General features: G+C 41.7%; 1 protein-coding gene across 1 annotated transcript; it reads right to left on the bottom strand.

Annotated features, from left to right (window-relative positions):
• Positions 1-1,148: 1,148 nt before the first annotated feature.
• On the bottom strand, positions 1,149-3,360 carry LOC114429406 (interferon-inducible GTPase 5-like). The gene is made up of 2 exons (XM_028398272.1): positions 2,848-3,360; positions 1,149-2,333 (listed from the first exon to the last, which is right to left on the bottom strand). The coding sequence occupies exons 1-2, from the start codon at positions 3,308-3,310 to the stop codon at positions 1,708-1,710; spliced, it is 1,089 nt and encodes a 362-aa protein (XP_028254073.1). The 5' UTR covers positions 3,311-3,360; the 3' UTR covers positions 1,149-1,707.
• Positions 3,361-21,571: the final 18,211 nt, after the last annotated feature.

Raw genomic sequence — 21,571 nt, 5'->3', positions numbered from 1 at the left:
AAAACAACAGGGGTCTTGGAGCACCGCGAGAGAAAGACAGAGGTGTGTGCATTTATGCAATCATACTATGTACTGCCCTGCATCTGTGCCCCCTTTGGATATAGTTTAATGATAAAACTGGTATGATCAGCAGACCACCATGAAATGAAATGAAACTAAATGTAAATAAAGACGAGACTTCATATGGATTGTTTGATGATCTTGTATTAACGGTAAGAGCTCTCACTCCTTCAATCATTGTATCAAATGTATTTAATGCAGCTAGTAATAATTACTGTTATTTGTGTGCACACTAACTGAAACCCTGGCCCTGTGTCTCATCCAGGCCAGGTTTTGATGGCGAGCTACTGATAAGGCCTAGAGCCTGAACTCAATTCATCTCAACTCAAGATGGGAAAAGACTTTTCCACCTCAAGCCTGAGGAGTCCCCTTTCCAAGCTAGGCTGGTAGGAGAGGCCACGTCCCTCTCCACACAGACAACTTCCACACTGCCCCTTTCGGGCCGCTGGGTTTCATATGGACATTGGGAGAGATGAGTGAAGTTGAATGAATAACATTCAAGGTACAATCACTTCGATTGTAACCATGTAATGTTGAAATTGATGACAACTTGAAATGGCCATTCAGATTCTTTGTTTCATGTCTGTTTGTTGTTTGTCTGCAAAGTCCATAATATAAGGTACCATCAAAACACAAACCCTGTCTCTGTCTCCCTCCAGTAGACGTTTTCCTAACTTCCTAACACCAAAAGTCCATGATAAAATATATTTATTTTCTATTTTAAAAAATAACATTGATTAATACATTTCGAGATGATATTACACATTCAGTAGCGTGCATTACACACAGTGCAGCCTATAGGATGATGAAGCATCTGATGCTGAGGTGAAATTTTGCTTAGGGCCCCATAAAGGCTTGGGCCGGCCCTGTGTATTAGTAATATCTAAGTGAGATAAAAAACAACAGTAATGACAGAACAAACCACTATATCCAAATATAAAAACTGTAGTACCAGTGACCGAAAAAAAACTTGTTCTCCACAGAAACCACCAGAGAAACTCTCATTACGTTTGTTACAGACTCACAAATGTTTACAGTTTTTCTCAATTGTTTACACACATTCAAAAATAACACACACTATAGGCAAAACCCCTCAATTCTCCTGCAAAATGAAACATTACATTCTAAACAATGTTATTTCTTCTCAAAATGGGTTTATGTTTTCAAATGACACACACAAACCATCATATGATTAGACGTCTATAAGAACCAGCTGAACACTGAAGTGCTCAGTGTAAAACGAGTGTTTGGTGGAGTTTTTTCCAGTGACTTGTTTTTTGGTTCAGTGTTACACTGACAACAGACAGTACATACATACATAAGTGTGTTGTAAAATATTTGAGAATATTGTTTTTATACTCAGAACATGCAAATACACGGTAACACTTTATTTTATTTTTCCCGCAAAAACAATGTACACAGTGTACATCCCATTCCCATCCCCAACCAACACAAAGTTGCACAAACACTACAAAACGACAGAAGAATTTACTGTATACAGTTAAGTCCTCCTAAGTCCTCCTCTCCACAGTTTTTTACCTTAAGCCTTCTTTTATCTTTACTAGGATTTAGTCTTAATTATAAGGTATTTTTTTTCTGAGGCGAGTTTGCATATTTTTTGTTAAAGTAAAGTCAACTATCTACATTTTACTGTGAAAAAGCCTTTGTAAATACTCTCTGTGCATCTTCAGCGAGCATGTTGAGGATGTAATTCAGAACTCTGCTGGTTGTGAAAGAAGAGAGAGCCGCTGCTACAGGAATTCCAATAAATGGAATGAACCTGGACCCTTCCTCTGCTGCCATTAAAAAAGCTGTGCCTGACAGAGTGGCCAGCACCTTCAATATTAGCTCCGTAGTTATTTCTGCTGCAGCCAGTGGTGAAACAATGACACCATGCAGATCATCATATGACACACCTGTTCTGACAGCAAGCCTCTTCATTGTTGGAGTATCAAGGCCAAACCCATGTACATACTGTGTGACAGCAGCAATCAGTATGCCTACATCAACAGCAGTAGAAAGACCAGGAACAGGAACAGCTGCTCCAGCTGCAGATGCAGCAGCACAGTATTTAATTTGAGACTTAAAAGCATTTTTCTTTTTAACAATGATCTCCAGGCTGGTGATGGGTGTGGTCATCAGCAGAGCGTTCCTCTTGTGTTCAGGAAGTTCTCTCTCTAATGTCTCCTGTAGCAGAGGGAAGTCATACTCCTGAATGTTAAAGCTGGACACCAGGAAGACCTGTGGAGACTCAAAACCTGCATCTTGAAGACCTGTGTTATACAAAAAGGACAAAATACAACACTTACAATCATTCATTAATAATAACTTTCACTCTAGTTGACAAAAACATGAGTGGAGTGTCTGTTACGGCCAGTGGATGGCCCTTTGTTTGGAGGAGGTTTGTGACTCGTGGAGATCCACAGCTTGTTTTCTTGTCTCTTTTATTAACAAAAAATGATTTTCTCCGTAGTTGTCCTTCACAAAAAGTAATTCAAAATAAGAACTAATCAAATCAAATTGCGGTAACAAAACCGTATCTCTCCTCCTCCTGACTTCCTTCTCCTACACACACCTTGCCCCACCTGTCTGCAGGTGCTTTAGAGGTGATTGTCAGGGAACAGCGATCCATTCATTCTATACAATCAGTGAATTTAATTCAAATCATAATCTAATCAGTAGCAACATACATTCTGATTGTAAACATATTTAAGTAAATTCAAAATGAATCTGGCTCCAACAGTTAACAGTTACTAATAAGATTAAATATGAAAACAGAAAACTTGCCTTCAATGCAGATGTTTCTGATGGCTGTCAGAGTCTCCTCTCTGTTGAAGCTGGTCTTGAGTTTCTTCTTTTCATTATATAAATCACTGTCGATCTTTGAGCGGACAAAGTAGAACTTTTTCTTCATCTTCTTTATCTCCTTTGCGAGTCTGACATCATTTTCTGTGAAGCGGTTGGCTGAGATGATGATGAAGAAGTCACATTTGTCTAAGTTTACTTTCTTCGTATATCCAGCAGCTCGATTCTCATCGCTGCCGATACCAGGGAAATCCCAGAAGGTCACATTAGGATCCCTTGGGTGGAGGTATGGGTCGGCAGTTTCGGTGGTTTCCTTACAACCAGTGCATGCAGCTCCATCATCTCCATCATTTAGACCTCTAAAAGCATTAATAAAGGTAGATTTACCAGAGCCATTCTCTCCAGTGACGCCAATGTCGAGCGAGATGTTTTGGTTTTTTTGCATTTCCTCTGTAGCTTGTTCTGCAGCTTTGAAGAAATGTCCTTGGTGTTATTCAATAACTGAAGTGAAAGAGAGGTCAGTGTTACTACTGTGTATAGATATAAATATTTTCACAAGACAGTAAAGAGGAGCTGCCTCTCTGTGCATAATAACTAACACACAAACATAATATTAGGCTGCATCTTCATTTGAATAATCTGATAAATTAGAAGGACATAGTAGGGAAGGTGTGACCAAGCTCTAAAAACTTAACATAGTCAAGTTCACTATAACTTAAATGAAAGCATCTTGTTCTACCTACTGGAACTAGTACTGAAACTTGGTACTTAAGTAAAAGTACAATTACCCAGCAAAAGACTTAAGTACATTCTTTTAAATGTACTTAAAGTTTATATTAGCTTAAAGTTTATATATATATATATATACTATATATATATATATATATATATATACACTATATATATATATATATATATATATATATACACTATATATATATATATATATATATATAGGTTACTATATATATATAGGTTAATTAATCTCTTGCAACTTGCAATGCCTCTCTAGTTTCTCCTGGAGAGATTTTAAATAGACCATCCCTGGTGTTTTCATCTCTCAGGTAACAGAGAGTCAAAGTTACTGTTGTATTTTGAAAAATACATTATTATTAATTATTCTTTACATTTCTTTACATTTTTAAATTCTGATAGAAATATCTGTGTACAGTACAGTATACATCTAACTATGATTTAGAGATTTTTTGAGCACTGCGACCAAAAAGTCAGTCACAGTTGTTTTTAAACCTAAAAGGTAACAACATTAATTTAAAAAAAGAGCTGAGACAACACAGAACACGACTTGAATTGACTTGAAATGCTGTACTGTTAATGCACATTATCAATTCTGTTTGATGTTATGATTAGATACATTACAATTACATTACAATATTAGGCAGGTACTTACACTGGATTCCGGTTATAAACAGAGTGAACTATGCAGTAGATTTCTGCTACTGGAGTTCAAATAGCATACAGCCATGTATTCAGTGACCAATGAAAACACATCAGGTGACTCAGTCTAAACCAACCCGTTCTCTCCATGTGCCAGTGATACCTGTAACACACCTGATTTACAAGAAGTGCACAGGGGAGGGTAGAGTGATGCTGATTAGAAAACACAAGGCTACAGGTCAGACAAGATAAGATAAGATAATCCTTTATTAGTCCCCCTGTTATGTTCGCTGTGGACAATGTTATGCTTATAATTTAGTAAAATGCGCCATCTACTGGTTGTTTTCTGTTCGTTCTATTTGAGCCTTGTTTACATGTGCTAATGAGCTACCTGTAGTATGCAGTTATTATTGGGGCATGTGTTGATATGTATTTTTCTGTATTGTTACAGTTTCACAAAGTTTGATTCAGTAAACAACATTTGAACGTTCCCCGGAGTCTGTGGAGTTTCTGGATCCATGTTTAGCTGTTTGGATAGCCAGAGCAGCTTCTGGCAAGGCCATTTACACCCCCGCAGGGGAAATTCACAGTGTTACAGCAGCAACAGCACACATAAGAAGAAAAAATTATATAGAAAAATAGAATAAAACAAGGTGAACACAAGGTGAATGAATGCTTGATCTGGTATTTCTTAATCAGCCTGTTCAGTCTCTTCCTGTCTGCTGCCGAGGTGCCGCTGCTCCAGCAGACCACTCCATAAAAGATGGCAGATGCTACCACAGTGTCATAAAAAGTCCTCAGGAGTGGTCCCTGTACTCCAACGGACCTGAATCTTCTCAGGAGGTGGAGTCTGCTCTGGCCCTTTTTGTAAAGTACAACTGTGTTGTCAGACCAGTCCAGATTCGTGTTCAGATGAACACCAAGTCAGTCCCTCAATGTCCAGTCCCTGGATGTTCACTGGTATGGGGCAGGAGTGGTTGTGCCTACGAAAATCCACCACCAGCTCCTTGGTTTTACCCACGTTTATCTGGAGACGGTTTCCGTGGCACTAGTCAGTAAAGTCCTGGATACGGCCTCTGTACTCCCTGTCATCATTGTCTGTGATGAGGCCGACCACTGCAGAGTCATCAGAGAACTTCTGTAGATGACAGCTGGGTGAGAGGTGACGGTGAAGCCTGCAGTGTAAAGTGTAAAAAGGAAGGGAGCAAGAACAGTTCCTTGTGGGGCTCCCGTGCTGCAGATGACCATGTCAGACACACAGTGCTGTGCCCTCACAAACTGGTCTGTTGGTTAAGTAGTCCAAGATCCATGATGTGAGGTGGTGGTCCACCCCTGACTGCACCATTGTCCCCCAGGAGAGTGGGCTGGATGGTGTTAAACACATGGGAAAAATCAAAGAACATAATCTCACAGTGCTCCCAGATTTCTACAGGTGTGAAAGAGACCTTTGTAGGAGGTAGATGACAGCATCATCCACTCCAATGCCAGGCTGATAGGCAAACTGCAGGACATCCATCGATGAGCCCACCAGGGTGCACAGGCGGGAAAGAAGCCTCTCCAGGGTGCCACTGGTCTGTAGCTGTTGACGTCCTTAGAGTGAGAGATCTTTGGCACCAGCACCACACATGATGTTTTCCACAGTAGTGTTACCTTTGCCAACCTCAGGCTTAGGTTGAACATGTGCTCAAAGATCTCACACAGCTGTTCCGCACAAGACTTCAGGAGCCTGGCACTGATGCCGTCTGGACCTGTTGCTTTCCTTTTCCTTTTCTTTTTGTAGGTTAGTGTAAGTTTGATGGTGGTGTTTTAACCCTTCAAGTATTAAGGCGACAGTATGCTAATGCAGGATATTATGTGAAGATTACTGTCATCAACGGAGGTCGGAGTGGAGTGGCTGTATGCTATTTGAACTCCAGTAGCAGAAGTCTACTGCATAGATCACTCTGTTTATAACCGGAATCCAGTGTAAGTACCTGCCTAATATTGTAATGTAATTGTAATGTATCTAATCATAACATCAAACAGAATTCAGGTTACATGTACTCAGATTAATACTGACACAGTTGGGAGATATTTATATTGAAGGATGCTAGAATGGACTTTCATCCCTGGTTAGAACAGACAGATCTAATAAGCTACATTAATATAGTGAAATACCTGAGGTATTATTATTTATATACGAGATGGATGTTTATCTAGTTAATCTTCAGAGTTTGTTCTTATGCCCTTATCTATTCCACTGTAATCCTTCAACACCTTGTAGGCTTAAAAACAACTGTGACTGACTTTTTGGTCTCAGTGCTCAAACAATCTCTAAATCATAGTTTGAGGTATACTGTACTCAACAGATATTTCTATAATAATAATAATAATAATGCATTGGTCTTATATTGCGAAGAACATGAAACATGAAAATGTAAAGAAATGTAAACAATATTATGTGTATTTTTCAAAATACAGCAGTAACTTTGAATCTCTGTTATTTCAACACCATGGGATGGTCTATTTACAATACTCTCCAGTAATAGGAGAAACTAGAGAGGCATTGCAAGAGAGTAACCAAGCTTTTGCTTTTGAAAAGATCAAAATCTGAAAATAGTGAAAGAATGTAATTGTATTTCTATTTCACAAACTACTGTGCTAAATTTGAGCTCTGATTTTCTTCAGTTTTTGAGGAACACCATGGATCTCAGCTCTTCTGGCTCAGAAGAAGAATTTAGAGAAGCGTCACAGAACCATGACCAAACTTTGGCCAAACAGAACAACACTCCACTAAACGTCGCCATCACTGGACAATGTGGATCTGGTAAATCCACCTTTGTTAAAGTCCTGGGAAACAAAACGAACACACCAGAAGAAGCTGATTATGTAGAACCCAGCACAGAGGTTACAGAATACCTTCATCCAGACTATCCTAATGTGATCTTATGGGATCTCCCTGGTATCGGCACCACCAAGTTTCCAGCTGATAAGTACCTGGTGCTAGTTGAACTGGAGAACTTTGACTTCTTCATCATTGTCTCAGCCACTCGCTTCAGAGAAAATGACGTCAAACTTGCTAAGGAGATTCAGAAGATGGGGAAAAAGTTCTTCTTTGTCCGCTCAAAGATCGACAGTGATTTACAAAATACTAAAAGAAGTAATAGACAGTTCAGTGAAGAACAGACTCTTGTAGATATCAAGGACGACTGCGATCAAGGTAAGCATCCACTCATTTGTTACAGCAATGATATTAAAAAATATTGTTAAAGTTACCATTACTTCCCCTAAAATATAATGTGCTGTGGCTGAGATAGGCTTCTGCATGGCTGTCCTCAATGGTGGGTGACAGTGAGTTGGTAAGAGTCCAGACCACTGTTGGACAGCTGAGTTGGGTTGAAGCAGCTTTATTACACTGAATAGACATTAAATGGTGAACTTGTTATTCTACCAGTTAAATATATTGTAAACCCAAAATGTATCCTCTCAACTCAGTTTTAGCACTAATGCCTATTTTTATTTTGATCACTCTATCGACTAATTTTTTAAGAAATCTAAATAAATCACCAAAAATCAAAACTTAATTTTATTTTAGATTATATATTATTATTATTATTATTAAAATTCATATTTGTCAACTCATAGTATAACACTAAAATGTAAACATGGCCTTACACTTTGTGTGCAACTTCTTCGATTATGTCACCTAATCATGGCAGACCTAGCTTCTTCTGTTAAAATGAACTAAAGTTAATGTAGTATCAGCCTCTTAGATGATTTATGCCTAATAATAATTATCCATTCTTTTTTGACACAGGACTCAAAGGAGCAGGCATCGAGGATCCACAGGTGTTTCTGGTGTCTGGCTTTAATCCCCGCCTGTATGATTTCCCTTTGTTACTTAAGACCTTTGAGAGAGAATTCAATTCAATTCAATTCAGTTTTATTTATATAGCGCATATTACAATCAGACATTGTCTCAAAGCGCTTCACAGGAACCCCCCTAAGAGCACTGTGGCAAGGAAAAACTCCCTTTAAGAGGAAGAAACCTTGAGCAGGACCCGTCAACTTAAGGGGGAACCAGTCCTGCTGCTAGTCAGAGAGGATGAGGGAGAGAGAGAGAGAGAGAGAGAGAGAGGATGAAGGAGAAAGAGAGAGAGGGAGAGAGGAGCAAACATGATACAAACATGATACAGTACAGAGCAAACATGACAGCAAGATGAAACAGTGATTATATTGTAATAGATATCTATATATATCGTCGGTCCATAAGTAGGAATAGTAATTTGATAGCAAGGATGAGCAGCAGGGGCTAGTGAAGTCGATGAGCACAGGAGAGACTGCAGGTCAGTATGCAGGTCTGAGACCTGCAAAGAGAGAGAGCGAGAGCGAGGCACAGAACTACAAGGAAGACAGTTAACACAGATTATGAGACGATATTACCCAGTATGATCCAGACTAAGGAGAGTGGAGGAGAGGTCAGAGGGTGTTCAGAGGATCGTGTTTGTGCCCCCCGACAACGTAGAGCAAGAGAGACTTCACGGGCCGGACTGCAGGTCATCATCCAGGTCTTGAGACCAGTGTGAGCCAGACTAAGGAGAGAAAAGGAGAGGTTAGAGGGTGAGACGGAAACTGCTCAGTGGATCATGTTTGTGCCCCCCGACAACGTAGGCCTAGAGCAGCATAGCTGTGCTACACACTAGGTCTAAGGCTAACTGTACGCCTTACTAAACAGAAAAGTTTTAAGTCTAGTCTTAAAGGTGGAGGCAGTGTCTGCCTCTCGGACCCAGATTGGAACTAGCTGCACACAGGAGGGATGCTCAGCTGTACGCCAAATCCAAACAGAAAAACACTTTCAGGTCCAACATAAAATACTTAGCCACTGCATCAGCTGTTCCTGTTCCTTATCTTTCTTTTGCTGTTGATGTAGTCATACTGTTAACTGCTGTTACACAGAAAAGAATTTCAGTCAGAAGAAGTGCTCCATATGTTTATCTCCTTACAATGGTTCTTTCATCTTTGGCTAAACCAAAAATAGCCAAAGTGCTTACTCCGAAGGTGATGACTGCATTTGCAAAGATCTGTGTGTTAAGAGCAGCAAAGGAAGAGCACATAATCATTCCAAGGATTAGAATCCCAATAGTAATGGGTCTGTCTTTTATCACAAGCTACACAGTTCTGAGTGTGTTCAACAATCGAGTTGACTAAGGTGCACAAAAAGGACGTTAGGACAAATCAGTGTATTTCTGTAAAAATCAGGCACAAACTACAGTGTACTGCACATTTGAATTCACTAATATGCATATCTGCTTATTCAGTGCAGAAACAACAGAGCATCTTCTCACAATGAGAAGACTGAGACTTTCCACTTCATCATTTTAGCAAAGAAACTGATTGTTGGATTATTTTTAATGTGTCTAATATGTGTAATTGTGATTGTTTAGAACTTTCTGACAAACTCTTTATCTTGTTTCTGTTTTTAGTTCTTTAGAGTCTGTTTCTGCAATGATAATAATATTAATCTCTCCTTATTCCATGCATATAGCCCTGTATTACCATGCTACATTCACAGCACAACAAATGGCCTACTCTCTGTTTTTCATTATACAGCATACAGGATACGGGGTTGTTTGTATACATATGGTATAATATTTATATTCTGCAATAAACAAATGTGAGTCTGTAACAAACGTAATGAGAGTTTGCTGACCTCTGGTGGTTTTTGTGGGGAACAATTTTTTTTTACTATAGGCAACTTGTTAAGATGTTACGTTTATAATAATAATAATAATAACTTTATTTACGGTATATAGTAACCTACTTCCGCCCCAGACTCAAACTTCCTTTCCTGAACTAGAAACTATCAGCCAATCAGTGTGTAAACACAAACACAAAAATGCAAATTTTCTGGCAAAGGTCCCCTTTTTAGTGCATCCCAGAACTTAAGTGTTTTGATGACTGAACCTCCTCTAATGTGAGGCCCCTGTCAATCTGTTTTTTATTATTATTACACAAGCTATCTGCTGCTTGAAGGCCGCTTCCTCAGCCGGACTATATGGAAAACTTCATTCTTCTCAATCCCATATGCAGTTAGCTAAAGAGTGCACGTTTTGTGTTTTGAAAACAAAGAAAATGACAATCTAAATGGAAAGACTACACACAATTGCAAATGATGTAATGCTCAGTGAATCGGCCCAACGAGGGCTAAATAAATCCCCTTTTCCACATCTTACAGCTCTCAGCATGATCAGAGTCATTTTTTTAGATTTTCATCAGGTTCAATAATGTAGTAAAGGGGGATGTTTCTATTGTATAACGATGGGGGAAAAGAGGTGTGGCAAAGGCCTGTCTTTCCTGAGGTGATTACTGATTGTTGATTATTGTCACCTGTGGGAGGAAGGGGAGGGTTGGCAGTAAGCTTGTGTCAGAGAGAGCTGATGGATTTAAGACCAACTGTAGCGTCAACCGAGCAAAGCTGTGGCACTCAAAGGAAGGGTGCTGTTCACAGCTTCTTGCTGACAGTGAAGACAGGGGAGCTGTTCCTGCATTAGGAGGGGAGGTCAGAAGCCTCCTTTAGATAGCGAGGGCCTGGGGTTTAGCCTGTGCTGCTGGTGTCCGTGCACTTACTGTTAAGCACTTTTATAAAGAACATTAAACTTCCTTATCTTCAGAATCATAGCACACTCCGCTCTGCACGACTAGTTCCTCCTGGTCTGAGAATGGAAGGATCCAATCTCAGACCACAGGGGGTGTTATTGTCAGCCGGGCGGGATAAGGTTTGTATTTTTTTTTTAATTGAAAAATGGACGTAACAGTTTGCCATAGTACAGTGTTATACCACAATATAGTCTATGACTAAGCCACAATAGATTTCAACAGTATATAAAGTCAAAGTATCACAGTACAAATAACCCAAACAATAAGAGTAAAATAAATAAAACAATAAATAAATGGACATATACACATAAATAGGGGAGATGACTAGGGGAATTCCGTGAGGATAAACTCCTCTACTAAATCATAAAGCTTCATTGAATCTTTCTGATCTTTCCATGTGTTTCAAAGTAATGACACAACTCCTTCTGAAAAGCATAGAATTGAGATTTGGTTTTCATGATTTTGTTCTTATGTATAAAACATTGATAATTGTATTAATTCCCATGTTAAAAAAACATTTATTGAATTCTTTGTAAAACATACCTGCAATTCCATAATAGGATGTTATGAGGACTTAAATTATGTTTGTAGATTATTCTCCAGTAAACTTGTTGATGGAAGGCAGATAATTTGATGGGGAGCTTTCTAAGATCATCTAAGCAGAAGATTGATGCTTCCTAACGTCATAAAAATACGGTTTGGGATGTGGAACCATTGGCTATTTTCATCTCAACAAGAATCTTAGCCATTTCATTTTAATGGTGCTGTTAATACAGTCTATATCAATGGCTTTAAGGCCTCCCTCATATCCTTTAACCATAATTCCTTTTTTGATACAGTGTGTTTTCTTATTCCATATATATTTGAAGTTTTCTTGGCTTATATTTGAATTGCATTTTTTGGGTGTGATAGTGAACAGGGGATAGGGGGACAGCAGTGGCGCAGTGGTATAGCAGGGTTGTCCAGTTCGATCCCAACTCCTTCCTAGTCACTGTTGTGTGTTCTTGGGCAAGACACTTCACCCTAGCCTGTGGCGCGCCTTGCTAGTCATTGTATGACACTGCCGTAAAGAATTTCCCTCTGGGATTAATACAGTATCTAAAATAAAAAAAAAAGAATAGGCTGGGTAAATAAATCTCAAATGAGACATTTCACTTTTGTGAGGAAAATTCAACCAATGATAGAGATGTCTCTTTGGGACCATATATTTAAATATGATTTTATTTACATTGATCTGAAACTGTGGTTGTGATAACTGAGCAACAGGCAAGTTGCTTTGAAGGTGAGATCTGATCATATGTGGCAGGTCTGGTTTAGGAGCAGCAGACATCAGTAAAATGTCAGGTAGACTAGGTGGGAGTCATTTAGAGCTGATCTCAAAGGGTCTGGTAATTTAATGTCTACAAAGGTTTGCATGCCAACGAGACATAAAAACGTGATGACGTGCCTTACATGTCTAGTCAGAGAGAAGGCCAGCCAGGCCAGGCCAAGCCAGGCAGCAGGGCCTGGGCGCGATATGATGGACAGGGAGAGGGACACTCATTGCTCCCTGCTGCATGGGGAGGGTGCATCCTGGCTGGGCACCCCACTCCCCTGTGCTCCTGGAGCTCCCCAGTGCTCCAGCACATTCCCCAGAGGGACTCTCATTGCTGCACAGGTTTTGTTGCTCCCTAATTTGTGACATCAAATTAGTATTTTGTGGGAACTAATTAGTATTTTGTGCACACGTCACAATTGTCACATGTCACACATGTGACAATTGTGTGTCCACAATTTATTTTTTTGACCATGCCACAGAGGGACTCCGTAGTTTTGGAGAACTTCACGAAGTACAGTACAACGGAAAGAAAAACATATTCATACAGAAATGAAAATAAAAAGTTCAAATAAATCAAACACTCTTTTCAGCATTTTGTAACGCACTATGGGGCTAGGGGCCTGACTGCGGCCATAGATGTAATTAAGCGACAGAAGTAGGTTCGGCTATGGAGCCTAAGTGTGTGAATAAGACAAAATAGAGCTCAAATAAATATATTATTATGTAATAGCAGTAATAGCAAGTTATGAATTATAATAAATGTATATATTACTATGTAATATATATAAACAGGTATTCAATAATAATATTCACAATAAGTAGTCAACACTGTGATGACAGAAGGCAGTTCATTCCGGAGAGAATAGTTCATTCAATGTTCCAAAGAAAAAAAGTTTGAGTTCAAGAACAATTAAAGCTGCAAGCAGCATTGCGGGCCCTCGCGCACCTTGCGATCCGCGGGGCTATTGCTGTCTTCTCTCCTATGCTCTTGTCTCCTATACTCTCCTGTCCTATGCTCTCTTTTCCTCACATTTGCAGAGATGTACAACAAACACATGTTTACAACCAAACTTTCCTGCTACCAGTAGGTGGCGCTATGACCGTATCATCCTATTAGCATATATATCTGTTCAGACTCGGGTCCATAGCAGTACTGTAAGATTTTGTCCACATTGCATGAAGTATATGGGTAGTACTACATAGAATAGAGCAAGTTCCTTTGTAATGGCGAATGGTCAAATTTGAGGCCACGCCCCCACCACACGGTAATACTTTTGAAAGAGTTTTGGAATGCGTCTATTCCCTATGGTGTCCTGAGTGGACACAGTGATTTTCAGCTTGATTGGATGAAGTATGCGAGGCGTGAAAAGTTTTGCAGCAGGGTCACAAATCGCCAAAAATTAACAGAAATTTCAAAATGGCGGACTTCCTGTTGGGTTTGGAGGGGGGGTCCAAGAGACTTTTTTGTGCATCTTGGGGTGATACACATGTGTGCCAATTTTCATGACCCTACTCAAAACAGGCCACAGGGGCAGGCAGATAAACCTATGAAAACACAACATTTTGTGTAGCCAGTAGGTGGCGCTCTGTCAAAGCCTCAATATTGTTGTATAGATGTGTTTAGGGTCAGACTCTGATCATGCATGTGACATTTCGTACAGATCGGACAGAAAACGAAGAAGTTATAGAGACTTTCTGTGTCCTCAGAAATGGTCAAACTTTGAGGCCACGCCCCGGCCACACCGTCAGACTTTTGTAAGAGTTTTGGAATGCGTCTATTCCCTATGGTGTCCTGAGTGGACACGGCGAATTTCAGCTCAATCCGATGAAGTATGCGAGGCGTGAAAAGTTTGGCAGCAGGGTCACACATCGCCAAAAATGGCCACAAACCTTCAAATGGCGGACTTCCTGTTGGGTTTGGAGGGGGGGTCCAAGAGACTTTTTTGTGCGTCTTGAGGTGATACATATGTGTGCCAATTTTCATAATCCTGTGTCAAACCGACCAGAGGGGCTATGCGTTGGGGGCGCTATAGAGCCATTTTTATATGTGCATTTCAAAAGTCAGCAAATTTCAAAATTTTTCGGGCGAATGAATTTTTCTACCAAGTTTGGTGAGTTTTTGGGCATGTTAAGGCCTCCAAAAATGCGATCTAAGGGGGGGAAGGAAAAATAATTAAAGCTGCAAGCAGCATTGCGGGCCCTCGCGCACCTTGCGATCCGCGGGGTCATCGCAGTCTTCTCTCCTATGCTCTCGTCTCTTATACTCTCCTGTCCTATGCTCTCCTCCTCTCATTTCCACGGATATACAACAAACACATGTTTACAACCAAACTTTCCTGCTACCAGTAGGTGGCGCTATGACCGTATCATCCCATTAGCATATATATTTGTTCAGACTCGGGTCCATAGCAGTACTGTAAGATTTTGTCCACATTGCATGAAGTATATGGGTAGTACTACATAGAATAGAGCGAGTTCCTTTGTAATGGCGAACGGTCAACTTTGAGGCCACTCCCCCGGCACACGGTAATACTTTTGAAAGAGTTTTGGAATGCATCTATTCCCTATGGTGTCCTGAGTAGACACAGTGAATTTCAGCTCAATTGCATGAAGTATGTGAGGCGTGAAAAGTTTTGAAGCAGGGTCAAAAATAGGCAAACAATTGCCACAAAAGTCAAAATGGCGGACTTCCTGTTGGGTTTGGAGGCGGGGTCCAAGAGACTTTTTTGTGCGTCTTGGGGTGATACACATGTGTGCTAATTTTCATGAACCTGTGTCAAACTGGCCAGCGGGGCTACACATTAGGGCAAAAAATACAGGGACTTCCTTTGTAATGGCGAATGGTCAACTTTGAGGCCACGCCCCCGCCACACCGTCAGACTTTTGTAAGAGTTTTTGAATGCGTCTATTCCCTATGGTGTCCTGAGTGGACACAGTGAGTTTTAGCTCATTTGGATGAAGTATGCGAGGCGTGAAAAGTTTTGCAGGAGGGTCACAAATCGCCAAAAATTAACAGAAATTTCAAAATGGCGGACTTCCTGTTGGGTTTGGAGGGGGGGTCCAAGAGACTTTTTTGTGCATCTTGGGGTGATACACATGTGTACCAATTTTCATGACCCTACTCAAAACAGGCCAGGGGGGCAGGCAGAAAAACCTATGAAAACACAACATTTTGTGTAGCCAGTAGGTGGCGCTCTGTCAAAGCCTCAATATTGTTGTATAGATGTGTTTAGGGTCAGACTCTGATCATACATGTGACATTTCGTACAGATCGGACAGAAAACGAAGAAGTTATAGAGACTTTCTGTGTCCTCAGAAATGGTCAAACTTTGAGGCCACGCCCCGGCCACACCGTCAGACTTTTGTAAGAGTTTTGGAATGCGTCTATTCCCTATGGTGTCCTGAGTGGACACGGCGAATTTCAGCTCAATCCGTTGAAGTATGCGAGGCGTGAAAAGTTTGGCAGCAGGGTCACACATCGCCAAAAATGGCCACAAACCTTCAACTGGGGGACTTCCTGTTGGGTTTGGAGGGGGGGTCCAAGAGACTTTTTTGTGCGTCTTGAGGTGATACATATGTGTGCCAATTTTCATAATCCTGTGTCAAACCGGCCAGAGGGGCTACGCGTTGGGGGCGCTATAGAGCCATTTTTATATGTGCATTTCAAAAGTCAGCAAATTTCAAAATTTTTCGGGCGAATGAATTTTTCTACCAAGTTTGGTGAGTTTTGGGCATGTTAAGGCCTCCAAAAATGCGATCTCGGAGGGGGAAAAAAAAAAAAAAATTAAAGCTGCAAGCAGCATTGCGGGCCCTCGCGCACCTTGCGATCCGCGGGGTCATCGCAGTCTTCTCTCCTATGCTCTCGTCTCCTATACTCTCCAGTCCTATGCTCTCCTCCTCTCATTTCCACAAATATACAACAAACACATGTTTACAACCAAACTTTCCTGCTACCAGTAGGTGGCGCTATGACCGTATCATCCTATTAGCATATATATCTGTTCAGACTCGGGTCCATAGCAGTACAGTAAGATTTTGTCCACATTGCATAAAGTATATGGGTAGTACTGCATAAAACACAGCGAGTTCCTTTGTAATGGCGAATGGTCAACTTTGAGGCCACTCCCCCGCCACACGGTAATACTTTTGAAAGAGTTTTGGAATGCGTCTATTCCCTATGGTGTCCAAAGTTGACACAGTGAGTTTTAGCTCAATTGGTTGAAGTATGTGAGGCTTGAAAAGTTTTGAAGCAGGGTCACAAATAGGCAAAAAATGGCCACAAAAGTCAAAATGGCGGACTTCCTGTTGGGTTTGGAGGGGGGGTCCAAGAGACTTTTTTGTGCGTCTTGGGGTGATACACATGTGTGCCAAATTTCATGATCCTGTGTCAAACTGGCCAGCGGGGCTACGCGTTAGGGAAAAAATACAGGGAGTTCATTTGTAATGGCGAATGCTCAACTTTGAGGCCACGCCCCCACCACACCGTAAGACTTTTGTAAGAGTTTTGGAATGCGTCTATTCCCTATGTTGTCCTGAGTTGACACAGTGAGGTTTAGCTCAATTGGATGAAGTATGCGAGGCGTGAAAAGTTTTGTAGCAGGGTCACAAATCACCAAAAATTAACCGAAATTTCAAAATGGCGGACTTCCTGTTGGGTTTGGAGGGGGGGTCCAAGAGACTTTTTTGTGCGTCTTGAGGGGATACACATGTGTGCCAATTTTCATGACCCTACTCAAAACAGGCCACAGGGGCAGGCAGAAAAACCTATGAAAACACAACATTTTGTGTAGCCAGTAGGTGGCGCTCTGTCAAAGCCTCAATATTGTTGTATAGATGTGTTTAGGGTCAGACTCTGATCATACATGTGACATTTCGTACAGATCGGACAGAAAACGAAGAAGTTATAGAGACTTTCTGTGTCCTCAGAAATGGTCAAACTTTGAGGCCACGCCCCGGCCACACCGTCAGACTTTTGTAAGAGTTTTGGAATGCGTCTATTCCCTATGGTGTCCTGAGTGGACACGGCAAATTTCAGCTCAATCCGATGACGTATGCGAGGCGTGAAAAGTTTGGCAGCAGGGTCACACATCGCCAAAAATGGCCACAAACCTTCAAATGGCGGACTTCCTGTTGGGTTTGGAGGGGGGGTCCAAGAGACTTTTTTGTGCGTCTTGAGGTGATACATATGTGTGCCAATTTTCATAATCCTGTGTCAAACCGGCCAGAGGGGCTACGCGTTGGGGGCGCTATAGAGCCATTTTTATATGTGCATTTCAAAAGTCAGCAAATTTCAAAATTTTTCGGGCGAATGAATTTTTCTACCAAGTTTGGTGAGTTTTTGGGCATGTTAAGGCCTCCAAAAATGCGATCTCGGAGGGGGAAAAAAAAAAATAATTAAAGCTGCAAGCAGCATTGCGGGCCCTCGCGCACCTTGCGATCCGCGGGGTCATCGCAGTCTTCTCTCTTATGCTCTTGTCTCCTATACTCTCCTGTGCTATGCTCTCCTCCTCTCATTTCCACAGATATACAACAAACACATGTTTACAACCAAACTTTCCTGCTACCAGTAGGTGGCGCTATGACCGTATCATCCTATTAGCATATATATCTGTTTAGACTCGGCTCCATGGCAGTACTGTAAGATTTTGTCCACGTTGCATAAAGTATATGGGTAGTACTGCATAAAACACAGCGAGTTCCTTTGTAATGGCGAACGGTCAACTTTGAGGCCACTCCCCCACCACACGGTAATACTTTTGAAAGAGTTTTGGAATGCGTCTATTCCCTATGGTGTCCTGAGTGGACACAGTGAATTTCAGCTGAATTGCATGAAGTATGCGAGGCATGAAAAGTTTTATAGCAGGTTCAGAAAACGGTAAAAATTACAAAAAAAAGTCAAAATGGTGGACTTCCTGTTGGGTTTGGAGGGGGGGTCCAAGAGACTTTTTTGTGCGTCTTGGGGTGATACACATGTGTGCTAATTCTCATGATCCTGTGTCAAACTGGCCAGCGGGGCTACGCATTAGGGCAATAAATACAGTGAGTTCCTTTGTAATGGCGAATGGTCAACTTTGAGGCCACGCCCCCGCCACACCGTCAGACTTTTGTAAGAGTTTTTGAATGCGTCTATTCCCTATGGTGTCCTGAGTGGACACAGTGAGTTTTAGCTCATTTGGATGAAGTATGCGAGGCGTGAAAAGTTTTGCAGGAGGGTCACAAATCGCCAAAAATTAACAGAAATTTCAAAATGGCGGACTTCCTGTTGGGTTTGGAGGGGGGGTCCAAGAGACTTTTTTGTGCATGTTGGGGTGATACACATGTGTACCAATTTTCATGACCCTACTCAAAACAGGCCAGGGGGGCAGGCAGAAAAACCTATGAAAACACAACATTTTGTGTAGCCAGTAGGTGGCGCTCTGTCAAAGCCTCAATATTGTTGTATAGATGTGTTTAGGGTCAGACTGTGATCATACATGTGACATTTCGTACAGATCGGACAGAAAACGAAGAAGTTACAGAGACTTTCTGTGTCCTCAGAAATGGTCAAACTTTGAGGCCACGCCCCGGCCACACCGTCAGACTTTTGTAAGAGTTTTGGAATGCGTCTATTCCCTATGGTGTCCTGAGTGGACACGGCGAATTTCAGCTCAATCCGTTGAAGTATGCGAGGCGTGAAAAGTTTGGCAGCAGGGTCACACATCGCCAAAAATGGCCACAAACCTTCAAATGGCGGACTTCCTGTTGGGTTTGGAGGGGGGGTCCAAGAGACTTTTTTGTGCGTCTTGAGGTGATACATATGTGTGCCAATTTTCATAATCCTGTGTCAAACCGGCCAGAGGGGCTACGCGTTGGGGGCGCTATAGAGCCATTTTTATATGTGCATTTCAAAAGTCAGCAAATTTCAAAATTTTTCGGGCGAATGAATTTTTCTACCAAGTTTGGTGAGTTTTTGGGCATGTTAAGGCCTCCGAAAATGCGATCTCGGAGGGGAAAAAAAAAAAAAAAAAAAAAAAAAAAAAAAAAAAAAAAAAAATAATAATCCTAAGGGTTTCAATAGGGCTCTTGCACCATTCGGTGCTCGGGCCCTAATTAAAGCTGCAAGCAGCATTGCGGGCCCTCGCGCACCTTGCGATCCGCGGGGTCATCGCAGTCTTCTCTCCTATGCTCTCGTCTCCTATGCTCTCCTGTCCTATGCTCTCCTCCTCTCATTTCCACAGATATACAACGAACACATGTTTACAACCAAACTTTCCTGCTACCAGTAGGTGGCGCTATGACCGTATCATCCCATTAGCATATATATTTGTTCAGACTTGGGTCCATACCATTACTGTAAGATTTTGTCCACATTGCATAAAGTATATGGGTAGTACTGCATAAAACACAGCGAGTTCCTTTGTAATGGCGAATGGTCAACTTTGAGGCCACTCCCCCGCCACACGGTAATACTTTTGAAAGATGCGTCTATTCCCTATGGTGTCCTGAGTGGACACAGTGAATTTCAGCTCAATTGCATGAAGTATGCGAGGCATGAAAAGTTTTATAGCAGGGTCAGAAAACGGTAAAAATTACAAAAACAAATCAAAATGGTGGACTTCCTGTTGGGTTTGGAGGGGGGGTCCAAGAGACTTTTTTGTGCGTCTTGGGGTGATACACATGTGTGCTAATTCTTGTGATCCTGTGTCAAACTGGCCAGCGGGGCTACGCATTAGGGCAATAAATACAGTGAGTTCCTTTGTAATGGCGAATGGTCAACTTTGAGGCCACGCCCCCGCCACACCGTAAGACTTTTGTAAGAGTTTTGGAATGCGTCTATTCCCTATGGTGTCCTGAGTGGACACAGTGATTTTCAGCTCAATTGCATGAAGTATGTGAGGCGTGAAAAGTTTTGAAGCAGGGTCACAAATAGGCAAAAAATGGCCACAAAAGTCAAAATGGCGGGCTTCCTGTTGGGTTTGGAGCGGGGGTCCAAGAGACTTTTTTGTGCGTCTTGGGGTGATACACATGTGTGCTAATTTTCATGATCCTGTGTCAAACTGGCCAGCGGGGCTACGTGTTAGGGCAAAAAATACAGGGAGTTCCTTTGTAATGGCGAGTGGTCAACTTTGAGGCCACACCCCCACCACACCGTAATACTTTTGTAAGAGTTTTGGAATGCGTCTGTTCTGTATCGTGTCCTGAGTGGACACAGTGATTTTCAGCTTGATTGGATGAAGTATGCGAGGGGTGAAAAGTTTTGTAGCAGGGTCACAAATCGCCAAAAATTAACAGACATTTCAAAATGGCGGACTTCCTGTTGGGTTTGGAGGGGGGGTCCAAGAGACTTTTTTGTGCGTCTTGGGGTGATAAAAATGTGTGCCAATTTTCGTGACCCTACTCAAAACAGGCCACATGGGCAGGCAGAAAAACCTATGAAAACACAACATTTTGTGTAGCCAGTAGGTGGCGCTCTGTCAAAGCCTCAATATTGTTGTATAGATGTGTTTAGGGTCAGACTCTGATCATACATGTGACATTTCGTACAGATCGGACAGAAAACGAAGAAGTTATAGAGACTTTCTGTGTCCTCAGAAATGGTCAAACTTTGAGGCCACGCCCCGGCCACACCGTCAGACTTTTGTAAGAGTTTTGGAATGCGTCTATTCCCTATGGTGTCCTGAGTGGACACGGCAATTTTCAGCTCAATCCGATGACGTATGCGAGGCGTGAAAAGTTTGGCAGCAGGGTTACACATCGCCAAAAATGGCCACAAACCTTCAAATGGCGGACTTCCTGTTGGGTTTGGAGGGGGGGTCCAAGAGACTTTTTTGTGCGTCTTGAGGTGATACACATGTGTGCCAATTTTCATAATCCTGTGTCAAACCGGCCAGAGGGGCTACGCGTTGGGGGCGCTATAGAGCCATTTTTATATGTGCATTTCAAAAGTCAGCAAATTTCAAAATTTTTCGGGCGAATGAATTTTTCTACCAAGTTTGGTGAGTTTTTGGGCATGTTAAGGCCTCCAAAAATGCGATCTCGGAGGGGGAAAAAAAAAAAAAAAAATTAAAGCTGCAAGCAGCATTGCGGGCCCTCGTGATGCGATCCGCGGGGTCATCGCAGTCTTCTCTCCTATGCTCTCGTCTCCTATACTCTCCTGTGCTATGCTCTCCTCCTCTCATTTCCACAGATATACAACAAACACATGTTTATAACCAAACTTTCCTGCTACCAGTAGGTGGCGCTATGACCGTATCATCCTATTAGCATATATATCTGTTTAGACTCGGCTCCATGGCAGTACTGTAAGATTTTGTCCACATTGCATAAAGTATATGGGTAGTACTGCATAAAACACAGCGAGTTCCTTTGTAATGGCGA

Source organism: Parambassis ranga, unplaced genomic scaffold (assembly GCF_900634625.1).
Source record: "Parambassis ranga unplaced genomic scaffold, fParRan2.1 scaffold_131_arrow_ctg1, whole genome shotgun sequence".
In the NCBI taxonomy this organism is placed as follows: domain Eukaryota; kingdom Metazoa; phylum Chordata; class Actinopteri; family Ambassidae; genus Parambassis; species Parambassis ranga.
This window is presented reverse-complemented; position numbering and strand designations above follow the sequence as displayed.